Below are 23,126 nucleotides of genomic sequence, written 5' to 3'. Positions count from 1 at the left end.
TTATCAGGGATCCCTTCTGGTGAGCTATGCATCACAACAGTTTTAAGGGAGTCAACATAATTAAATATTTTGATAGCGAGCACACAGGGGATAGACTGTGGGCGCAAATGCTTAAAGAAAATTCATCACAAAATAAATGTTATGAGAGGATAGCAAGTAGGCTATAAATGACAGACAGGTGAGCTCACATGCATTTCCCTGTAATTACAAAAAATATCTTACTGTCACATTGGGCCGAGCTAAAAATAAATCAAATCATATACTTACTCCACAGGGCTGGAATGATATTACAAACTAGGGAGCCATTCTGGCTCTTTTCATCCTGTCTGGCTCTTGACCTTTTTCAAGTTACAGATGCCCTTGGGTTAGTCTCTTGGGAAATGAATTAAATCTAAAATGAAACACATAACCTCCTTGAATCAATTCATTTACGGAGAAAAATAGAACACTGTCTGATAAGTTTTGTCAAACTTGCTATGAAGGAAGAAACTATTTTTAGGGGGATCACTTCGTTGGAAAGAAGACTTATCAAGCAAGGTGATATTGAGGTAAAAGGTAGAGAGACAAAGAGGTTTTCTCATCCTTTGGTACAATCAGCTGCGTGTCTCTGGGGAGGCGAAGCTGTTTCTCCTCTGTCGCCTCCTCAGTCAACCGCGCTCAAAAGGAGGGACCTTGGTGGGGAGCGGAGCGCGGCAAGCGATGAAGACATCCTTAGCGAGGGGGGGGTGAAGGGAATGAGGTAGACTGCGCCACAAGGAATGAAGCCTACACTTCACAGCATACAGATAAACTACAAGGAGACATCAGGGGAGGCACTGTGTTCAATATCAGATGCGCACGTCTCGGGATGAAGGAAGGAAAAGTACCCAAGAAAACAAGAAAGGGCTGCATGGTGAAAGACATCACAAGGTTATTCTAAAGTGATGGTTTAAAGACTCTTGGAACTATTTGAAGATGTGTACTTCTGTGTTTTAGTGCGGCGCTTTGAAAAAAATCTGCCGAAAGTTTCTCCTCGTCAAAAAACAATGTCTCCATGTCGCTGACAATTCTACAACTTTGCGCTTATGCATATAACAACCTTGACTTGACCATTATTTGATATGACTCATTGACTTCAACTGATATTTCATTCTCCATCAGGCATAAGAGAAATACTGCACAGCACAGAAGGATCTCTGCCTGATCTGTCCTCCGCTGTGCCATGACTGGGATTATGCATCCGGGGAGGGGCACTCCTAAATGATTAATGCATGACGGGCAGGAGATGCTGCGTTTTACGGGGTATAATAAACATCCCTCGATGTCACGCAGAGCAAAATGGTATTTGTTCATTTCAGCAGCCTATAGTATACTCCGCACAGCCCTAATTTGTGCTCTTTAACAATAGTGCCATATGGTGGTGGAAGCAGCAGGGTCTACTCGGGACATGCCTACATTTAAAATGAGAAGCCAAACTTTTAATGTGCCTGCAGGGTCTCTTACCATTAAGTGGGTGTACTGAGGAGAGGAAAAATGGATAATATACTTAGCATAGTGTTCTACTTGGCTGTTAGCGGTAGCACAAAAATATTTAATGCAGAAAATAAAAATAACATCATCAAGCTTCATTATATCTAAATGATAATTCGTCTCATATGATTGAATTGTCTAAAATAAATATGTACATATGGCACTGACTCGTAGCTTTATGCATGGTCACACCCAAGCTGTAATGCATGTCATCCTATCTCATGATATACAGTATATAAGTCTATCTCTTCATGATCAAGCCCCCAGGAACAGCGCCAGGCTTTGAAACCAATTTTACATAGTGGCCTAATTGCGTAATTACAACTTCCGTGTCCATCACGTAATGCTATTAGGCCCAAAAATACTTTTTCCTATTGAGTTACATTGTGAAAGAAACATCTGTAAATCAGTGGATAATTGCTTTTGGGGTATATTAACTTCCTAGTATGAACACTTGAATAGCCTTTATTTAAATCATTACGTCAAAAGTTGTAAAATTCACTAATAGCCAAATCCAGAGTTATTTCAGCCCAGTCTCACGGCAAACAGTGTAAAAGACCCGCCTGTACACCGGTAGAAAGAGTGTCAGTATCATGTTTTGTGTCGTTGAGATGGAAATATAACACACGTCTCATAGTGACGGTTGTCATGTGTTGTGTAGTGATGGAAGTCTAACTTCCTAACTAACTTACGTAGTATATAAAGTGATGAAGACCACTTATAGAGGGTGAGGGGGAGGTGAATGGATCCATGGGTCCAACAAACACAGGACGTTGAAGCGGGAGACCGGTGATTTGTAAGCAATCTGTAGGGATTCCTCATGGCTACTACTTAGCTAATCTACAGTATGCTGCTATATGGCGCATGCATACAAACATGCATTTTTGCCATCAAAACCACTTTAGTTATCCTTGGCGTCACTTTAGATTTAGGCAACAAAGTTACTTAGTTAGGTTTAGGAAAAATCTACATGAAAATGAAACTGAATGTTGTTAACACAGGACACAAACAAACAGCTGATTGTAACGTGAAAGTGAAACTGTGTGACACAAACAGCGGTCTGCCTTGTGTTTGTTGGACCCATCCATCACCCCTCCCGTCTGTGCTTAGTGTGTCTTTTTGTTCTTTAAACTATGTCACCACAGTCTCTCCCTCCCGGCACACTTTCTCAGAGATTTACTGTTGCTGTGGATGGGTTTAATGGAAAGCCTGGTGCGTCTCATACAGGCCGTGACAAAGCCTCGGTATTTGACGCCCTGGGAATGAGAACGGGCTGGAAATACCCTGCCCCTACAAAGAAGTTCCATGGTACAATGATGGAAAGGGATGGTACTTTCAGTTCTCAGTAACAGAAGAACATAAAAGTGTTACTGTTATCTCATTCCATCTGCCGGATGTTTTGACAATACGGTGCTATAATTTTACTTGTTTTATAACAGACTGCTTCATGTTCCAGACTGTGGTCTGGGAGCACAGAGGAGACTGCTCTACAGCTCCTCGGGTGAAGTTGTAGCTAGCAGCAGAACTATCCCCCATCACTGTATTCAGCTGCTGGTAAACAAAACTCTAGAGCTTTGCTTGGCTCACGAGGAGCTGAAACATTTATTTTCTGACCAACTGTAGCTCATACTGAACATACACTGACATTTCCCTCCGATGTTACGCACATCGTCTCTCTCTCAGTCATTACCACACTCTCACACACCGAACTGTGCACTCTCAAAGGAGCTGCACCACTCCGCTATTTTCTCACAGTATTAACTAAAGCCAAAGTGTGCCAACACGACTAACGTGACTTCTCTTTCTCTACCAGTTCTTTTTTGCATCTACAGGGTAATTACATTCATTTTAAAACCCTAGGTTAACCCATGCTGACCCCACTCCACACTACAACATTCTGTGATTATCCTCGAGGTCACCACAGGTTATTTTATACAGTGAGGTCCCGTTTAAAACAATGGTCTCTCTACAATGAAATGGCTACTATGGGGACTAACATCATCACTCATGAATACAATTGGGCTCATTGGATCCACAAGAGTCTCAACTATACAGTAATACCCAATTTAATTCCAATTACTGTTTAGGGACCCCAGTATGCAGAAATATTCCTGCATGGTATTTGCCCCAAACTGCATGTGATCAACGAAAAGTGGGCATGTCTGTAAAGGGGAGACTCGTGGGTACCCATTGAACCCATTTTCATTCAGATATCTTGAGATCAGAGGTCAAGGGACCCCTTTGAAAATCGCCATGCCAGTTTTTCCCTTGCCAAAATTTAGCTTCATAGTAGGGCTGTCGTAATATTGCAATACCATGGACAAGCCAACCGCAGGGGATGGCAAGGAACCGCCACGACTATGTTCACAATTTTTCTTTTCAAATTATTTGCAATGGGAGCAACGTATATTTCGCATTATATCCAGATCAAGTACTCTACCTTGTGGAGATATTCCATATCATAGCAACCAGACGCAATCAAATTGTCTCAGCTGAAAAAAAAAAAAAAAACGCTGCGCCTCATTGCCCTTTTCTGTTCTGCATTTAACAATAAAAAACGTATATCATTAGTTTTAAAATTGTCATCTTTGTCATTTAAAAAGCAACAACATACCTAATAACAGCCTAACAATAAAGCTTATTTATACAGCAATAAAATCAGGATAAATTAAGCAATTTGCAAAAGAATAAAACATTGCAATAATTCCACATATCACACTGTTGAGCCAACCATTACCACCGCAGGGGGAATTCCTTTACTGCGACAGCCCTACTTTGTAGTGTCATTTAGCGTTCTTCCCAAAATACAAGCATACCATGGTTGGTACCAATGGATTCTAGTTTCATATGATACCAGTAACTTCACTCTAGCTCTAAAATTGAGTGTGCTACAGCTTCTGCCAAAAGTAAAGTCGGCGGAGGGTGCCAACGCCCTCACAGAGTGGAAGAACTTAACTCAAGCTAATTTATGTTACATTTTCAGACGGGATAATTATAGTTTGATTCACAGAAATGAACATAGCAACAGAGAATGGCTGTTTTAAAACCTGCCTTCAATTTATAAAAGTTGACCTTTGCACTTTACTTGTTCCAAATATCACTCCACTTGCAGCTGTGAAGAAAGCAAACATCCCAGCATGCATTCACCATAACAGCAGGGCTGCCAAGATTCCTGAGATGACACATGCAGTTATAGCTGCATGGGCAGAAATGAATTTGCAAACATGAATTACTTTGGTAATATGTGTAAAGTAGTTAATTGTTGTGACAGCAACAACAACTGTATTCTACAACATGAATTTCCTACCAGCAGTTATGCAGCAGTTATTAATGCCAGCAAGGCAGAATAAAGCTCTGTCTGTGATGACAGTAGTACTATACTGAAGACCTTCCCTTTTCACTGGTGACTCTCCTTACAGCCATCTGACGGCAGCAGGTGTCTGTTCCATCTGCAGTCTCTAACTGCAGTGATGATGCGCATTGTTAAGCCACAATTACGCGCGGCATATCCACTGGTTAAATTTTGTTCAAAATAACCACAGAACCCCTTCGTGCTTATGTGCACACCAAACGTGTTGTTTTGCTTAATTATTCTACACAGTTTGTTCTGCACATCAACAGGCGGGTTTCCCAAACTGTCAGTGCATCATGACAGGGAGAGCTCTCATAAAGCTCTAATAATAATAATGCGTTCTTTCGGATCCCACCCCGTGCCCAAGTGCGCCGAAGGCCCGCCGAGGGAGCCTGGCTACGAAATTACCAAAAGTGTGTTTGGCACGCTCCCGATGCACTTGGCAAGGTGAACTTGACTGCGATCCTGCCGCACCGCTGGGTTCATGAGCCTGCGGTGTCCTCTTGTGTGCACAGAGCAGCAGCAACCATCGACTTGTGGAGGTAAAGAGATAAAAACAAACGCTCCGTGCAGAGAACGTACTGACAGCTGCTGATTCTGAGGACAGACCGGATGGACATCTGAAACATGAAGCATCATAGCAACATGTTGAATAAAACACCACACAGTAGGCTATTTGGTAATCAGCCCTTAGTTTTCTTCTTCTTTTCAGTTTTGCAGTTTTGAGTCAGCAGCAGCTGAGCTTGCTGCAGGTTTAAATGTCCTCGATCATAGTTATACATTTGTCTTTCTCTGCGTGAGAGCATGTGAAAAGTGTCAGTTGTCTCACGGTCAGCGCGTGAGAGTTTTCAGCCCTAACAACAGGTGCTGTGTTTTTCTCGATAAAGTTGCGGCAGATGCTGTCTTCTTCTTTGTCCTCCTCTTAACACATACAGTGTCTAACGCAAACCGCAAAGAAGAACCACTTGCGCCTGTTGTTGCAACATAGTTTCCTTTATACCATGGATGCTGTATATCATGGATGTATAAAGAGAGCTGAATACAGCGTCAGAAGCGGAGCCCCATTCAGAAAGTTCCTCAGTTGCACATGAAGGAAAAATAGTTAGATTTCCAAGTATAAAATTACCAAGATCTTCCGGCGATCTTTTGCATCCATTGCGCCCTAAGCAGGCACATGAACGTTTCCTTTAACTCCACCTCCCAGCCCTCGGTCCAGCCTAGGGCTGGGTCTCATTCACATGAACGGAGATAGGAAAATTACTTTGGCTTCGGCTATTAGTGCATTTTACAACTTTTAGGATCTAATGATTTAAACAAGGGGATATTCAAGTGTTTGTACTGGGAAGTCGATTTACGTCCCCCCCCAAAAAAAAAATAATATCCAGATTATCAGGCGTCTCTTTCCCAATGTAGCTTACGTCTTTGGGAAAAAGTATTTTTTGGGCCCAATGGCATCACGTGACCAACCCGGAAGTTGTAATTAGCCAAGCAATACAGCTCATAAACATTAGCTTAATAGTAGCTTAAAAATGTTCACTATGGTCAATATGCAGACAATATGGTTAATATGGTTTATCTGTTGTGAAGGAGCATCTAAAAAAGTGTGATTTTTATGCTGTAGGAACAAGATCCTTAAAGTAAATTTCAAAGGCTATAAATACCCTTGACAGTGTAAGGCTAGAGTGGATATCATGAACCTAATATAGTATTTGTTTTTCTTAGGTTATAGGATAAATGTTTATCTCATCTAATGCTATTTCGTTGTTTTCCTTATTTGTTTCACCTCATGTTTTTTTGCGAGTCATGTGATTGCCTCCCATTGGTTGTCGATACTATATCAGGCCACACTCGTTTTCTCTGTTTGTTAAATGCCCTGACGAAGACAGTGGTCAAAACATGTTGACTTTTTCATGATTTAGCCACTATGATAAAGGGTTTTTAATATTTCCTTCCTCGTTGCCACTTTTTCTAATATTTAGGAGTGCCTGGATGCCTTCCTGTTTATGCTGATTTTTCCCTGTTTACCAAGGGCACCCGACAGGTTTATGGTCTACGGTTGAGTGCACAGAACAACCAGTTATCTCTTTCTCCTATAGAATAAATGTTGTTTGATTTCTATAAAGATTAATGTATTCCCACCCTGGGAATTGGGAAAAAGTATTCTGATTATAATAGTCAGATTTTACATATGCTCGAATTCCCTTGCTATTTGGTTTATTAGGAGACTGAAAATAACACATCACATGGTTTTCATGTATAATAATTTGCTATGGTATCACCATGGTACTTTTTTGTGGGGGTGCATATAGTGAATCCAGATTGTAGCTGATAATAAACAGTATCTGAGGCCAAAACATTTCATCCTGGAGCCTTTTAGCGGAAAGAATATGAGCAGACGATATGATGCAACCATCAGATGCTTGTTTTTTGTTTGCTGTGTGAAATCTGCGGGTATGAAAACAGGCTTACTCATGAGGCTGCAGCCTTGGCGCGCATCGACTGCCCCACTGACGAGTGCCTGGTGAATGTCAGCTGAATGAGGCACTGAATAAGCTAGAGGGTAAAAATGTCTTTTTGCTAATGCAGCCCCAAATGAGATACCGTATGGGTGCAAATATGATTGCAAGTTTATGCCACAACCCAGATGAAGCTAATTGTAGAAAGATGGCAGCAGTGGATTTCAGTGTTTGTCGAATGAAGGATTAAAATTCTGCTTCAAAATTGATAAAAGATCCAAAACTTCAAGTTAAAAGAAAACAGACATTTTATGACAACTCTGACAGCATGGAAGGAAGAGACAAAAAAAAATATCAGACAGAAATTCTTTAGCATACACTAAGTGATGTGCAGACTACCAGTTCAATGTTGGGTAGAAAAATCCTTGAGGAAGCCCATGGGTTGTTTATTTTTGCCTCAATTATCACCCCAGAGTGTAGCTCAAAGACAGACATTTAATAATTCATCTGCTCTTTGAATACATTTCATTCTTTTTTTCCCCTTCAATGGGCTCCTAGCCAACCCGTTTTATTGGTGCTAAAACTGCTCCCCGCAGTATGTCTGAATGTAGGTGGTGTAAGGAGTGATAAGCAGGGTTCCTACACATTTTACATTCCACAATTCCATAATTTTTCAGACTGAAATCTCAAGGCTTTTTAGTGTATTTTTTAAACCATATTTGACAGGGCTTTTGACTTTGCAAATGCCTTACAATTGCCGTAAAAATGTTGTCAGTAATTTTAACACTTCTACCATTTTTGTGTTAGGGTTGAGAACTTCCACTAGTAGAAATATCGAACAGCTGCAGATGAATATTGGGATGGATACTGGTTGCTTTGTTTAGTAATAGTAACTTGTGTTTGATTGTGTAAGGTATAGATTAACCCTGATGAAACTCAAATATTTACCGGTGCTGACTGAGCCAATCATATTTCAACAAAAACTAGGATCAGTCCAAATTGGGAGGGGACCGCTATCCCCCCTCAAGATTGAAAGTATTAGATTGGCCAACTCAGACAGGCAGCGATCTGCTCTGTGCTGTCTGTGACTGCGAGGGCCAGGACAAGAGTTGTGCATTTAAATTTGTTAAAACTCAATAAAGATCTTTAAAAAAAATAATAAAGAAAGAAAGACTGGCCCTCGCAAGAAGGGCCCACAGGGAAAATACCCCAACCCCCCCCAAAAAATATCCCGATGGCCGGTGCGATGACATCAATCAGTTCTCTTCATAGATCCATCTTGTAACAAACATGGGTACGCCAAAGCGCCATGAAAAACACTCTGCTTGTATGATCAGTTTATTTTTAGAAGCTCTAAATTGATTATTTTTGAAAGTAGAATAGGGGCAACAGTCTGGAAACAAATATTTTCCATAATCTCTTATCTTTTTTCCATACTTATCCAGACCTGGAAATCAAATGATATGCTTTTCCATACTTTTCCACACTGCCTTGGAATCCTGGATGAGGAGCGGCAAGGGGTCACACAATTTAAAAAGAAAGAACTATTCAGATCCAGAGGAAAGTCTGTACTCATTATTATGAACAAGATACAAAATAAGATTATTCCATGTGGACAACAGTTGATGCACTATATTGTCACAAAATGAAACAGAATGTTCTTGCCATCTGTGTGAGACATTTTTGCACAAAATCAACTGAACCGGTTGTGATGCTGATAGCACACTATAGGACATTAAGTGTGATGAGCAGGAAGGTGACACAGAGGCTAAATGAGAGAGTAATGGAGAATCGTATCAAGGACTCTTGAACAATCCCCCATGGGCCCGGGCCGTGCTAAAAGACGACACGGCAAACACTTCAGAATACAACTGATGAGTCTCACAAAATTGGCATCCTTTCTGAGAGCCGAAAATTAGGCCGCTGTGTTTGAGTCACCCTATGTGTCGATTCCGGCCAAGATGTTCTCTTCACTTCCCGAACAAGTACAGGACACAGAGGGAACAGACGCTCCTTAGCAATCCATCAAAACCCCGCCACCCAAACAAGCCTCTCCACACACAAGCACGCAAACTTGCATGCAAACAGTCGCGCACAAACTCTTCCTACTAGTGCGCCGAACTGCTGTGTCTGCAGGCGTTGCTGTCTTTGGGCTTTGGCTTGTACGCCATTAATCCCAGCCATTTATAAACGAGCGCCTAAATATACACAGCGCTTAATTAAAGTCGGGCATCCATTATTGAGGCGAATCCCAGTTTTATGGGATGAGAAGGTAATTAGTCCCTCTACACCTTAGCGCTCAACTCTGTTTCTAGGGGTTATAAATACCAGCCATGCCGCCTCATGAAGGGTATCCTTTAAATTACATCCTTGCGCTTTACAAAAGGTTAGAAGAAAGGATTTCTGGTGTTACGTGACAGGATGTTTAAACACGAGGGCTATTAAGTTGTTCTTCATCCAGCAGAGGAGTCGCAACCCAACGGTCATATGATACAGACAACAACACAACAACCTTAGTTGTCTCGGACACTATGCACAGATCAAGCGGTAGCTGGCTTCCCAAGGTCAGGCCCCACTCAAAGGAGACAAATAACCTTTCCTTGTAATCTTTGGAATGTGGCATAGAAATCACTTTGGGTAATAACAAATAATGACCCTATCTCTGCCATTGGGAAAAGAGGTATTGATTTCTTTCACCCACCAAAGCCGGATATTATGACCTTAGCTTTACAGGGATGGATATGTCAGTGTTTGCCGAATGAAATATGTATTTTATGGGATTGGTGGTGACGGATAAGAAGCCTATCCCTCAAGTGTTGAAATTACAATATCCTGAATCAATTATACTGTAATACCATCACATATGTTACCATACACTCAAGGTATTTCACAATGACTTGTATACGTTAAACTTGCTTTGATCGCTTACTTAAATCTTTTGGACTATCAAGGGGTTTAAGAGACTTACAATTAAATCAAAGTATACAGTCTGATGGGAACACAGTTCAGATGCCATTATGCTATTATATTTGACAAAGCTTTTTTTCTAAAATAGAAGACCTTCTGAATGCTTGAGAGTGCTTTAGATATTCTTGTTTAGTTTTATTTCTACTAAAGCAGAAAAATTAAATTGTTGAAAAATTCGATGCAGTTACATAGTTGAAGTTGAATGACTTTCGCAATCCCCTACCATCCATCAATGTTGCTCCAAGCAGACTGGTTGTATTTGAAGTGTTGCATGAAATCCATTTTATGAAGTTTACCACAAGGTTGCATAGTTTCCCTCTGTGTCCTTCTGGCCTAATAATTAATATAAAAAAATATATTTTCACAAATTTTACGCACATATTTTCATGTCCAACCAAGGTGAAAGACCATCCATATCGCTCACAGCTAACAGCAGTAGGCATTGGTTGCTATGGATATGATGTACTACATCTTTCTTAATGAAGTATTGCCCACATTTGTTTTTATAATTTATTATAACATTTAAGTTTCTGGTCTTAATGTCAAAGAACTGAATGTTTTGCTGTCCTCCAGCTGAGCTGTCGTCAATGAAACTATAACAGTGGGGAAAGAGGTGGTCAAAAGGCCAAACTCTATTACATTGTCAATTCTGTGTATTTTACATCTTGTTGAATGTATCCTCTGCAGACTGACACTGAAAGCGATTTGACAGTAAATTCAATAGCCTAATAAAGATTCTGTCCGTCAGCCTATTTCAGCATTTTCTCACACTGAACTTCTCAGCCGTAACCTTTCAATTCAGATGTTGATTTTGAACTTTGATAACAACCCAGTGCCTCATCATGAATTATCACACAGTAATGCGTCAATAATTATATTTACAGGCACAGCGCACCGTAACAGCTCATTCAGGTTAAGGCATAGAATTTACATAATAAAGTGTCCTAGTTATGGGTACATCTTGGTGCTGCATCTTATTCATGTTCCTCATTATCAAGATAAAAGCTTCGTCGGTGCAATTGTCCAGGGGATATGGTATAGCGTGTACATTAAAAGAAACTAAAACCAACAAAGAAAACAGAATAGTCCCAATTATTTTGATATTGCAGGCTTGTGAATGTTGAGAATGTTGTACACGATGCTTTGCCTCTAACTTCAGAAATAATTTATTATTATTTATTGCATTCATTATTGAATGTGGCTTGAGGGAAATTGGTCATCATGGTATAGCCATGGCCCTTGGGCTTAATAATCAACATACGGTATGCTCAGGCAGTGTAAGAGGAAAAGCAAACTTTCCAAAGAGTGAAGGACAGTAGCGGAGGTACCAAGAGTTCAGGGTTTAGCCTTTTAAAACTGGATGATTGAATTTCTTGGCAGGGGATTCATTAAAATGATAATTCTTATTTATGAAGCCCTTTAAAAAATTTAAATACTCTCCATGTACTGCTTCCTATTAATTAACTTTTTTTCCCCTCTCATTTTCTTTCTTTCTCCTCTCTACTTTTTTCTTTACTTCCCACTGAACTTGACACACTAATAGGTTATGAATAATTCTGTTTCAGTTTAGACGGCAATTAGCCACAACGCCAGAGGCCATTCTTCTCCCTCTCTTGTGGAGTGGTGATTTAAGACCCAGCTGAGTTAGGGTGCTCCGACTATCCCACGACTACATCACTCACTTCTTCCCACCCAACGCTGAAACAAGAAACGGTTAACAGAGTAAATCCCCTACTGCTGATAAAGTCTTCTGCTCTTCAGAGGCATGGGATTGGTCATCAAATAGAACAGAACAGAGGGTCAAGGGCTTTGTTAAGGAGAAATTAATGTCTTCGTCAAATGGGGAAAAAAAGAAACATGAAAACCATAGGCACTTCTCAGAGGCACAAAATGTGATAATGGAGTAATATTGTCACACGGTGTCTCTCTCTGGTGTTCCACTGAAAAATTTCATCATTGCTAATTAGTCATAGGACCACATGGAGAACAGCATGTCTTTGCTGCTGGAATTAATACATCAGAGGCAAGCGAAGCAGCTGTCGTTAGGGGGACTTAAATACAATAATTACAGCACAGACTGAGCAATAGGCTACAGGCGCTTGACGTCCTCTCCTGATTGAATGAGATATCATGGTAACTGATAATGGTAATAGTGGTTGTATCAGGCAATAAGGTTTGAAGTACAAGGAGGAAAGCAAAGGTTCATCAGTATGTACATCCATGCGACTGACACAGGAACAAAGTAAGTGTTTTGTCTAAAAGTGTAAATCCGTAGAGGACACCAAGACAGCGTATAGCTCCGCCAATGCTGAACACTTGCTGTCGCAGCAAAAATAAATAATTCCCATCAACTTGAATTTTCAGTTGGATCAATCTCTTGACCCTGCTAACACACCCTTAGGATTTCTGTTAGGTTAATAGTTGAAGGAAGCAATAACCTTCTAATGGCAGTCATTCTACATCCCGATGACCACTGAAATTGAATCACTTGTTACGTAGCCCAAGGCCTATTGGTGCACACAATTTTTAATTTATTTTATTTTATATTGATGATGCAATTTAACATAGATCCAATACAGAGCACGGGACTAATGTGCTGCACAGAGAGTTTATAGCCATTGCACATTTTCAACTCTTGTTCCTTGTCAACGCATTCTCATACAACGGTTCGTATGATATCTTATAAAAAACGTATTACTCCTTTTTGTTAGTTTTCCTACGAATGTACAGCAACACGTGTCAATTTCCGCTTGTAACATGAATACAGTCTTTTCAAAAATAAATGTCCCTCTTCGCAGGAAAAAAACTTCCTTAGGTTTAGGCAACAAAACTACTTAGTGAGGTTTAGGAAAAGATCGTGGTTTGGCTTAAAATAACCCCAGAAGCGACGTCACCTAAAAATCAATGTTGACTTGTGGTTTCACATGGGACACAAACACCTGTCTCCTACACAACGTTTGCCAAACTTTATATTTCCTGGTTCACGATTAGGTGAATTAAGCACAAATTGATTTTGTGGGATATACACGTATTACAGTGCATTACTTTCCTAGCTATGAACATAGCTACGAACAGTGTATGTGACCAGCCTGCACTAGTTGGGATTTTACATGTACACTGTAATTAAAATATACAGCTTTCAGTATCATAAAGCCACAATACACTACAATTATGGAAATACAATAAAAAACACATCCCACAATACACATACGTCAACACACTAATATACAAGGACATTAATTATTGTTGTCATGCAGACAGTCATGATGTAGGACAAAAAAAATACAGTTACAATGGAGAAGGCAAACAAGGATAATAATAAATAATATATCAAGATCTGTGTAAAATATCTTTGGTGTTCATTAGGCGAGGGTAATTAATGCACTTACTGTCTGTAGTGCCATTGTTTCCTTCTCTAAGCCAACATCCATCTGAGTGGCATGTCATTTTTTTAAATGCTTTCACAAAACATGGACATGCAGCGAAAAGTGCTGATGGCTTGTTCTCAAATTCATACCAGTGTGAGACAATCAGTATTAGAACTATCAAATTAATTGATTATCCCAACACAATTGTGTATATATGAAATATATATGTTTACACATTATGTTACATGTTTAGAACAGTAATAAAAGAGACCTATCTACGTTCCTTAAACCTGCAATAACTGATTTTTCTGGCCACTTGGGGTCAGCGCAAACAAGTTGGGAACACAAAATTCACATATCGTCATCGTTCGCAATGTTTTTGGACTCCTGAGGGCAATATCAGACTCTTCAAGTGTTAAATGCTTCACTATGTTCACCAGCTAACTGTGTCTGCCTATTCTCCCTTTGACATTGTCACATTGTTTTCACAGTCATTTGATACGTCATTCTTAAGTGAGACGGTAAAGCTTCAATTGCTCATTTTAGATATGACAATTTAAAATGAAATTTTTCCACCGGAATTCCTTGTTACTCTGGAAAACAGCAAATCCAACTCCTAGTATCAAAAGTTTTAAAACATCACCCCTCCGGCACCTACATAAAACTAGAAACCTCACACTTTTTTGAGTGATCAAGACAGCTTTGTCTCCTACAGAAAGACCTGCACAGCATCCAGTTTTTCAATCTTTGTCTTACTGTCCAGCCCACTGACTTTGAACAGTCCATCTACATGCAACCCATGTCCCAGCCCAGCACACTGTTCTAACCAGAAAAACAGTGAACACAATATGTAAGACACCTCTGAAAGGATGTTTCCTTTGCTTTAAAATATAAAATGCAGTGATGGTACTCACACATAACAGTAAGAAAAACATTCCCTGAAGCCAGGACAACCTTCTCCCTCGTTGCCCGGTCGTAGATGCCCACATGGCATTCGTAAGGCCCGTTGTCTGAGATCCGTACCTCCGGCAGCCTGTAAAATATGAGAATTATGAGTTTTATGAGTTGATACTAATATTTGCATTTTAACAATATTGACACAGAGATGCAAATACAAAACATTGGCGTTCATTGTTATCTGTTTGCTAAGCCTCTTTAGATACTACCGCTGGGAGTAGCCAAAGTGAGAAAAAAATCCTGCACATACATTAAAGACGAAGCAAATGTCGTTTAAGTTTAAGATTATAAGTATTATTTTGCTAACTTCATTGTACTTGCTTATTGCTTTGATTTGATTCTGCTTTGAACCTTCATAAGCTCATAGCAAACTACAATTCCATGATGTATTAATTATGAATTCATGTGGAATTAAAAAAGTTTGTTAGTATCAAGGATTTATCACTTATATCCTAATTATTATTTGTACATCATTTTTAATGATGATAATCATGAGTTGTACGTGTCAAACTTCTTAAGGTCCATACGGTCCAGTCGTCTGTATCATTTATTACTGATGAAGATATCATCAGTTCACCAGTAACATTTTATTCAACAAAAGATTCTCTCAGCATTAATTTGTTTTTATGAATAAATAAAAAATAAAAGATACCATAAAAAAATAATACAGTTTATTAAACATTTTCAGATAATCTAAAGCCTCTAATCTGGAGTCTCAGCAAACATCATTAAATATTTACTAAAATTTACTAAAACATTTATTGCCACAACTGTGACAGAGAAAATACACAAAAACAAAATCATTCATAGATGTAATTTTTCAAGAATTCAAACACAAAACCTTTGATTTCAACCTGCTTGTTAACCAGCTGAGCAATCAGACATCTCTGAGCTTGCACACGCAGACTAAATAAAATGGAGCTCAGATGAAACCATCAGCTGGTTGAATATTCCCCATAATTATGATCATGAATATAAATTCTAACTCAAACAGTATTATTGTACTGCACGTTGTCATTATTATAATCTGCATGCTTAAATTGAAGAATACAAAAGTAAGAATGCAATCTTACTTTTGTCATTTTTCAACTGTGAATGTATTTCAAGGTTTTATCATCATCCAATCTTAAATGGATGTCTTCTCCCAGAAGGCTAATGGTGTCTGCTAGATATAACTGAGATGAGCAGCTTGCTGTGCATTTTTGCCATGTTTAGTTTTAAATCAGTCATAGTTCTAGCTAAAAAGAGAAACGCTTACATGGAGGATGATGAAAATGCTGCTCAGTGTTTGTCACATCACTTTTTTAGGTCTCTGTCTTTGCCCATTTCTTTCTTTCACCAAAATTAATACAATTCATCTTGTGGAGAACATGAATGTCTGTACTACATTGTGTGGCAATAATACAATCTCAGATAAAATATCCATAAAACCCTGTAAAATAGGGAGAATACAAAAATATGTCCAAAATCTCAAACCTTTATGCCAAAAATTAAGAATTTACAACTATTCAGACATTGCCCAATATAAATTGCTGAACAACTTTAATTCATGAAGGAATTACAACAAAACCCACCCAAACAATATTGTTGACAAAAAGACAACCAAGCAAAGATAAAACTGACATCACCAAAAAACATGCAAATCTGTAAAATATGAGCAACCAAAACTAGAACTTGCACACAAAACCCACTAACAAATATACACCAAATCAATTTTCTTTCAAAGCCTGTTTCAGTGTTAACTAACTTGTTGTGTTCAGAGTTTATACACCCGCTTTGAATTTTATCAGCCTAATGAATGGTGGTTCTAATCTCAAATCAGTGGTTATAAAGCTGATAGATATGGATTAGAAGGGGCCTGCTACACCTACTGGTAGGTTCAGAATGCCGTTATCATCTATTCACATGGTTGACAACCGATACGAATACAAAAAGACGACGCCGACCTCTGGTGGCCGTAGTAATTATGACGGGAGCAAAGTTGGAAGTCAAGTGAACTAGTATAAAGACTGACAAAGTCTGCATGGGGAGGCGGTCCGGGTTGATGGATGGGTCAAGCAAACACAGGATTGTCACCCGGGAGACCGCTGTTTGTGTCCTGGGTGAACCCAAAATTTGGCATTGACTTATTTTACCATACTTTTGTTATGTAGCTACTACATAACTACTAAGTTTTTAAAAGGCAAGTGGTGGAAATCCAGATCATCATCCTACAGTGACACATTTGCTGAAACACAAATGATATGTCGTGTATGTCTGTGAAGTCTTTATGTGAGAAAACAGAAAGAAACGCCACTGTAAATTACACAAACGTTAAGTCCTTGCTGGTGTTTTAGCTCAGGTCTGCTCCTTTGATGTTTAGGTCCTGTCTTTCTTGCTCAGTGTTTAGATCCCTTAACCAAACCCTTGCTTACTTTGGCATATCTCCACTCTATAAGGTGTCTCTTATATTGGTTCTCTCTGGTGAACAAATGAGCTGAACGGTCAAGCTTCACTGAGCTGCAGACTGTATTGTGGAATATAGCAACACTTTCATATTGCAGAGAGTCATCTGATTCACTGTTAAAAATATCAAAATATCAAAATATTGCTTGATGGAGGTTCACATACTTTTTCTAGGTATAGAATACAAAATGACAATGTAGTTTTCCTTAAAATATATATATTTTTTTCATTCAGTCAGCAGTTTTATTGGGTGTTTCCATTTTAGATCCACATTGTGCAGCTGTGTTTCATGATTTTACAAAATTGCCTTTCAAAAGTGTTAATTGCTTGGTTTTGACAAGCTATTTTGAGAACAAAGATATCCTTTTCTCTGGAGAAAAAAAAGACTATTTTAGTAGCCAAAATACAATATAAGTATAATTTCAACATATTTACAGCAAGCAGATCTAAAGTCCAAGTTTTACAGTATGTACAACTTAAATACGGTATTCTCAATATAACACGAATGTGTTATAAGTGTACTTTTTAATTTACAAAAAAAAAAACATGGTTTTTAGATAATTCAAGTACGCTTTTTTCTTTCCTTTCCTTTTTTGAATACAATTCTGCAGAGCATCAACAACCAACAGTTACTCAGTCAGTGATAGCAGATGACCATTTTTGAACAATGTGATCTCACAGAAATATGTGAAATGACCACAACCTCTTCAACGTGGTGGTGGCACGTAATGTGTAAAATTAGGTGCCACCAACGGAAACAATTTAATGTTATGTTTTAAGCAACTAAACTAATGTTAGTTTTAGGCAACAAAATTACTTTGTGGGGATTAGGAAAGAAAAGATCATGGTTTGGGTTAAATATAACTCACTGTTGACTTTTGGTTTCACACGGGACACAAACACCAGTCTCCTTGGTGAAGTCCCGTGTTTGACCCACCCATCCACCCTGACTTCTTCCCTACACAGAGTTTGATCAAACCCTGTTTTTGTTGAACCTGGGAGTTTGTGTGTTCACCATGACAAAGGATCCTAATTGACATTCCATTGGCATTGTTTTCGTGGTGCCTACTATGCACCACCACCACGTAATGTGCTGTTAAGAGGTCGTGGTCATTTCAGGTATTTCTGTGAGATCAGGCTGTTTTTGGAACAGGGAGCGCAATCTGTATTCTGCACTTGGCTAATGTGTCACCAGTGATAATCAAAGTGAGACACTACTAGTCACATTTAGCCCCTGTGATTTATTCCCACAAAACAGGAACAATTGTCCTTGCCGCCCGGGTGTTTCAGATGGGGTCCTCTGTTGGAACAGTGGTAGGGCGCTCACAGCAGCTTCACTTTAATGAGTACAGCTGTATGTGTGTGTCTTTGTATGAGTGTGCATGTGCGTGTACGTGTGTGTGTGTGTGTGTGTGTGTGTGTGTGTGTGTGTGGAGGAGAGGAGATCGCTCTTTTGGAGAGCAGTCAAATCTGTGCGCCAATAAACATCTTTCCACCATAGATGTTATTCTCTCCTCGCTCAACAACTTTGAAATACCCTTGAGCAAGGCACCTCAACTGAAAAGCTTAGAGGATAACATTGAAATAAATTTGGCTCATTCCTAGTGTTGCCTAAGAATAGTCTAAATACATACATTTACTTTTCACTTCTAACATACTTTTGTTTGGTTTGTTGTATCTTTGAACATTGACTATTTAATAGTCAATGAATGTTATCCATTATTGATAATCCTGACCACCCTCTCCACCACCTACTGGACAGACAGCAGAGCTCTTTCTCTAACAGACTGATTCAGCTTCGCTGTCACAAGGACCGATAAAGGATATCTTTCCTGCCCAAAGCAATAACTCTCTACAACACCTCAGCTCTGTCTAACGGAGAACTCTCAGCTCTATAGTTTCTGTGTCAACCATATTCCAATCTGTTTTTGCTCCTGCCATAGTCATGCACATGTTGGATTTTGCACATTTACAACCTCAATTATTTTTTATTTAAAAACAAAACATTCTAACTTGCACACTTTACTATAGTAGGTTATTATATGTTTATATTTTGTATGTCAGTTGTAGTAGTTAGGTATATTTATTGTGTATTCCAATATTCTTTATATTGTGCATTCCATGGATATATTTCTCTAGTGTTGATATGTACATTTTATTCACTGTTCCTGTGCATTGCTTGGATAACCTGCTGCTGTAACAGAATCATTTCCCAATTTGGGATCAATAAAGTATATCCATCCATCCATCTATCTATCTATCTATCTATCTAGCAATCCATCCATCCACACATTTATGTGCTGAGAAGTTCAACCATAGAAATCTGTGTAAAGTATCAGTAAAAAAAAAAAGCTTTAGCCCTATTGACGAGCAGTGTTGTGCAAATTACTGAAAATTAGTAATTAGTTACAGTTACTAGTTATTTCTCTCAAAAGGTAATTGAATTACTCTTCCAATTACTGCATATAAAAGTAATTAGTTATCACAGGTGGGAGTTGGTCACACATGTGCAAGTCATAAGCAAGTCTCAAGTCTTAACCTTCAAATGTCAAGCAAGTCCCAAGTTACTGTGGTGAAAATCAAGTAAGTCAAGTCAAGTCGAGTCCCTGCTATAAGTCAAGCAAGTCAAGTCGAGTCCCTGCTATAAGTCAAGCAAGTCAAGTAGAGTCCCTGCTAAAAGTGAAGGAAGTCACAAGTCAAGTCATGTGAAATTGTGATGATCTACACCAATTTAATCCGTCCCAAAGTAAATGCTGATTATAAAATGCCTGTTTTTCTAAAATAAAATAATTTCCATAAATAAAAATTATGCATGATATAAATAAAAGACTGTCCAAACCATTGTTACCTAAGCCTATACATAGCATGTATTCATATCACATGCATTAAATTCAGGAACATTAGAAACATTAGGCTTACATCTCTTTCTCCCTGTATGTGATGTCTCTCATCCTTACCTGGGTGGTGTGGATCAGAGAGACGCCATGCTAGTGAATGATGTAAAATCAAAACCCGATAAAAATCCGGGGAATAGACTGCGTTTGTCTGCTATGATTAAGACAAAAGTAACGACTAACAAGCATTTAAAATTCAGTAAATGTAATTGCGTTATATTCATTTGAAAAACAAATTAGTTACATTTCTAGTAACCGGAAAAAGTAGTGGAATTACAGTGAGTCATTGATCCCAATACTGCTGATGAGACTTTATATCTTTGTGTGTTATGTGTTTTATTGGTTCTCTGCAATCTTTTGAAATCTTAAAATATTTAACAAACCCTAATGAAACCTGACAAACGTTATTTGCTGACTAACGTTATTTGCTACCCTGACTCACCATGGCAGGGATTATTAATAAAAACCATCATGTTTGTACTAGCCGTCAGTGCATGGACTTGAAACAAGACAGGAAAGTTTTTTCTGAATGAACCGATCATAAACAAATGTTTGAAAAAGGTAAGTATTTATATGAAAAAGAATGAGCACCCCAAGATATAAAGTGAGCTTTTCTCCACCAGTGCTTCCTCGAGGGATAAGCATAAAACAAGTAAGTCTTTTTTTTCACCGCAGTACAAAATGATGAGAATAGCACAGTGAATCTCTCTGTGGTGGCGGGTTGGGGAGGTAATTGGCTTTGTCTTGGCTGGCTACATTATAGTAAATGCTGATGTAGCCCATTGCTTTGTTTTTCACAAACAAAGCCGTAGTTCTCTTATCCACAATTCTGACTGCTGCGTTCATGGATTCAAACCAAGACAAGTGCAGAGAAAGGAACCCGGAGATAAGATAATTCAAGGCATGGAAGTATTGCCGGAAGAAGGGTGAGGAGGCCACAAAGAAACCCCAAACCACAGCATATCTGAGCGGCTTCCTGCTTCTGAATTCTCCGCCAGTTTGACAGCGAGACATATCCATCAGAATTCGGGGAAGGAAAAAAAGAGGAAAGGTTGTACTCCTAACATTGAGACTTCTGTTAAATATTAAGACTGGCGGAATTAATTTTTTAACACCCTCTCTAATCTTTGATGTCATGTATTTCAGAGGTGCTGGTCCATTGAGAATCTGTTCACAAAAATGGAACACGTGACTCTGACAGTACTCAAACTATTTTTTACAACTGTCTACCATTCGCTATTAAAGCTGAAGTAGGCAAGATTGGAGCAAATATGATTAAAAAAGTTATTTTTATAAAACGGTTGCTATATCGTGACAGTAGAACATGAAACAGGTAACCTGAAAAAAATCATGTGCCTCTGTGTCCTACTGTGCTCCTAACAACATCTGCAAGATTTCACATACCGGAGGAAAACAAGCAGTAAGAGCTGATCTGAGGTCCGCTGTCCAGCTGCCGTCTATAAGAGCCAGCTGTCAATCACTCGCAAACTCAAACTCATCCCAAACGGTCAAACTAGGCAGCGCTGATCAAATATGAATCAATATTATGTTACGTTAAAGACTAAGACAAGTTACGGTCACATGACCAATAGAAACGCTCTCTCAATGAAATGACCTATGATTGGTCAAAGTCTCCCGTCACGGGCTAGATTTTCTAAAGCCTGAAAACAGAGCCATGATGAGGCGCAGAAGTCTAGTTTTCTCTCAGAACACTTGAATTACAATATGCTGAAAGATTATTATGGAATTTTTGCCCAATGATACCAAAAATATACTGCCTACTGCCACTTTAATGGGTCAGCTAATGTTTTAAATCTCAATTGGAATGAAATCCCCATTTGAAAGGAATAATTGAAAGAAAAAAACACAATATACAGATTTTTTCTTCATGATTATTGCTTTGATTATCCCTATAAATCAGGACTATAGCATCGACTGTGCCACAAAGTTATAACCATGTGATTTTACTCTAGTAAATAGCAGTTTTGAGAGCACTTAAGCAAACTATTTAGCAAACATTTATGAGTGTTTTGAGTCGTGCAGTAACTAAAGTATAGTAGGACTGGATTTATCCGCAGAGTATGATTGCAGTCTACCTGTTTCCTGTTCACAGTTCACATTTTACCCGACAATTCCCTCTGTATCTTCCACTTACCCTACTTTCTGATTTTTTCCCCCTTACGCCTCCTTCTTATATTTTTTTCATGTTTCATTGCTTGTTTGAATTATTTTGTCATTTACCAACCCAATCTCAGAAGAAAGCGCATAGCACAAAATTACAAGGTCATACATGACACATTTTAGGCTTTTCGCATGACATTTGTACGCCACGCAACAAAACTACGGGAACATCTGCGGTTAGGTTTAGGCAAAAAAAACACTTAGTTAGGTTACAAACGTCATGGTTAAGCTTAAAATAGGTTAGTAAACTAAATAAAATGCGTAAGGAAACTTAACTAAAAAACACAACACCAAACAAAATGCCGGTCTCGAACACCGGTCTTCTGGTTGAAAGTGCTGTGTTCGTTGGACCCATTCATCTCCCCTCCCTCCCGCCATACTGTAAATGCTCTTCTCACTATTTAATCTATGTCACTAGCTCTGAGCGTAGCATATTTCAACACCGTCTCACTGCAGCTCATGAAATAGTCACGAAATTGAATCCATTTGATTTGTGTACACAGACATGAATTTCCCTTTTTTTCGTGATGCTCAGCACGACATTGAACAATATATTTTAGTGCGCTTTCCTACGAATGTCCAGCAACACGTGATGCATGTGGCATTTCCGCTCCAGTCTTTTCAAAATAAAACTACTTAATTAGGCTTAGGAAAAGATTGACTTAGTTAGGATTAGGCAACAAAACCACTTAGTTAGGTTTGGGAAAAGATCGCGGTTTGGGTTTAAATAACACCGGAAGTGGCGTATTTTTAGTATGGAAGTTACGTAACAAAACTACTTGGTTAGCTTTAGGAAAAGATCGTGGTTTGGGTTAAAATAACTCTGGAAGTGTCGCAACTTTAGTATGGAAGTTACGTGACAAATAAATCAACTTTGACTTGTGGTTTTGCACGGGACACGAACCGGGCCAAAGTACTGTGTTTTTTTACCCAGACATCCACCCCGACCTCCTCCCTACGCGGCGTTCACCACTCTTAATACTTCCCAGTTCATAAT

At 38.9% G+C, this 23,126-nt stretch overlaps 1 protein-coding gene across 4 annotated transcripts in view; it reads right to left on the bottom strand.

The window, feature by feature from the left end:
* The window catches only part of igsf21a (immunoglobin superfamily, member 21a), a 238,025-nt gene that overhangs the window by 72,482 nt on the left and 142,417 nt on the right, over window positions 1–23,126 (bottom strand). For all 4 annotated transcript variants that reach the window (XR_012594339.1, XM_074639254.1, XM_074639277.1 and 1 more), the window contains exon 4: window positions 14,567–14,685. Coding sequence is in view for 3 of the 4 variants with exons in the window: in XM_074639254.1 (XP_074495355.1) it covers window positions 14,567–14,685 (119 nt within the window). In the remaining variant the exon portion in view is untranslated. The remainder of the gene's footprint in view (window positions 1–14,566; window positions 14,686–23,126) is intronic.

Source organism: Sebastes fasciatus, chromosome 1 (assembly GCF_043250625.1).
Source record: "Sebastes fasciatus isolate fSebFas1 chromosome 1, fSebFas1.pri, whole genome shotgun sequence".
NCBI classification, from domain to species: domain Eukaryota; kingdom Metazoa; phylum Chordata; class Actinopteri; order Perciformes; family Sebastidae; genus Sebastes; species Sebastes fasciatus.
The sequence above is the reverse complement of the archived record's forward strand: the minus strand, read 5'-3'. Positions and strand labels throughout refer to the sequence as shown.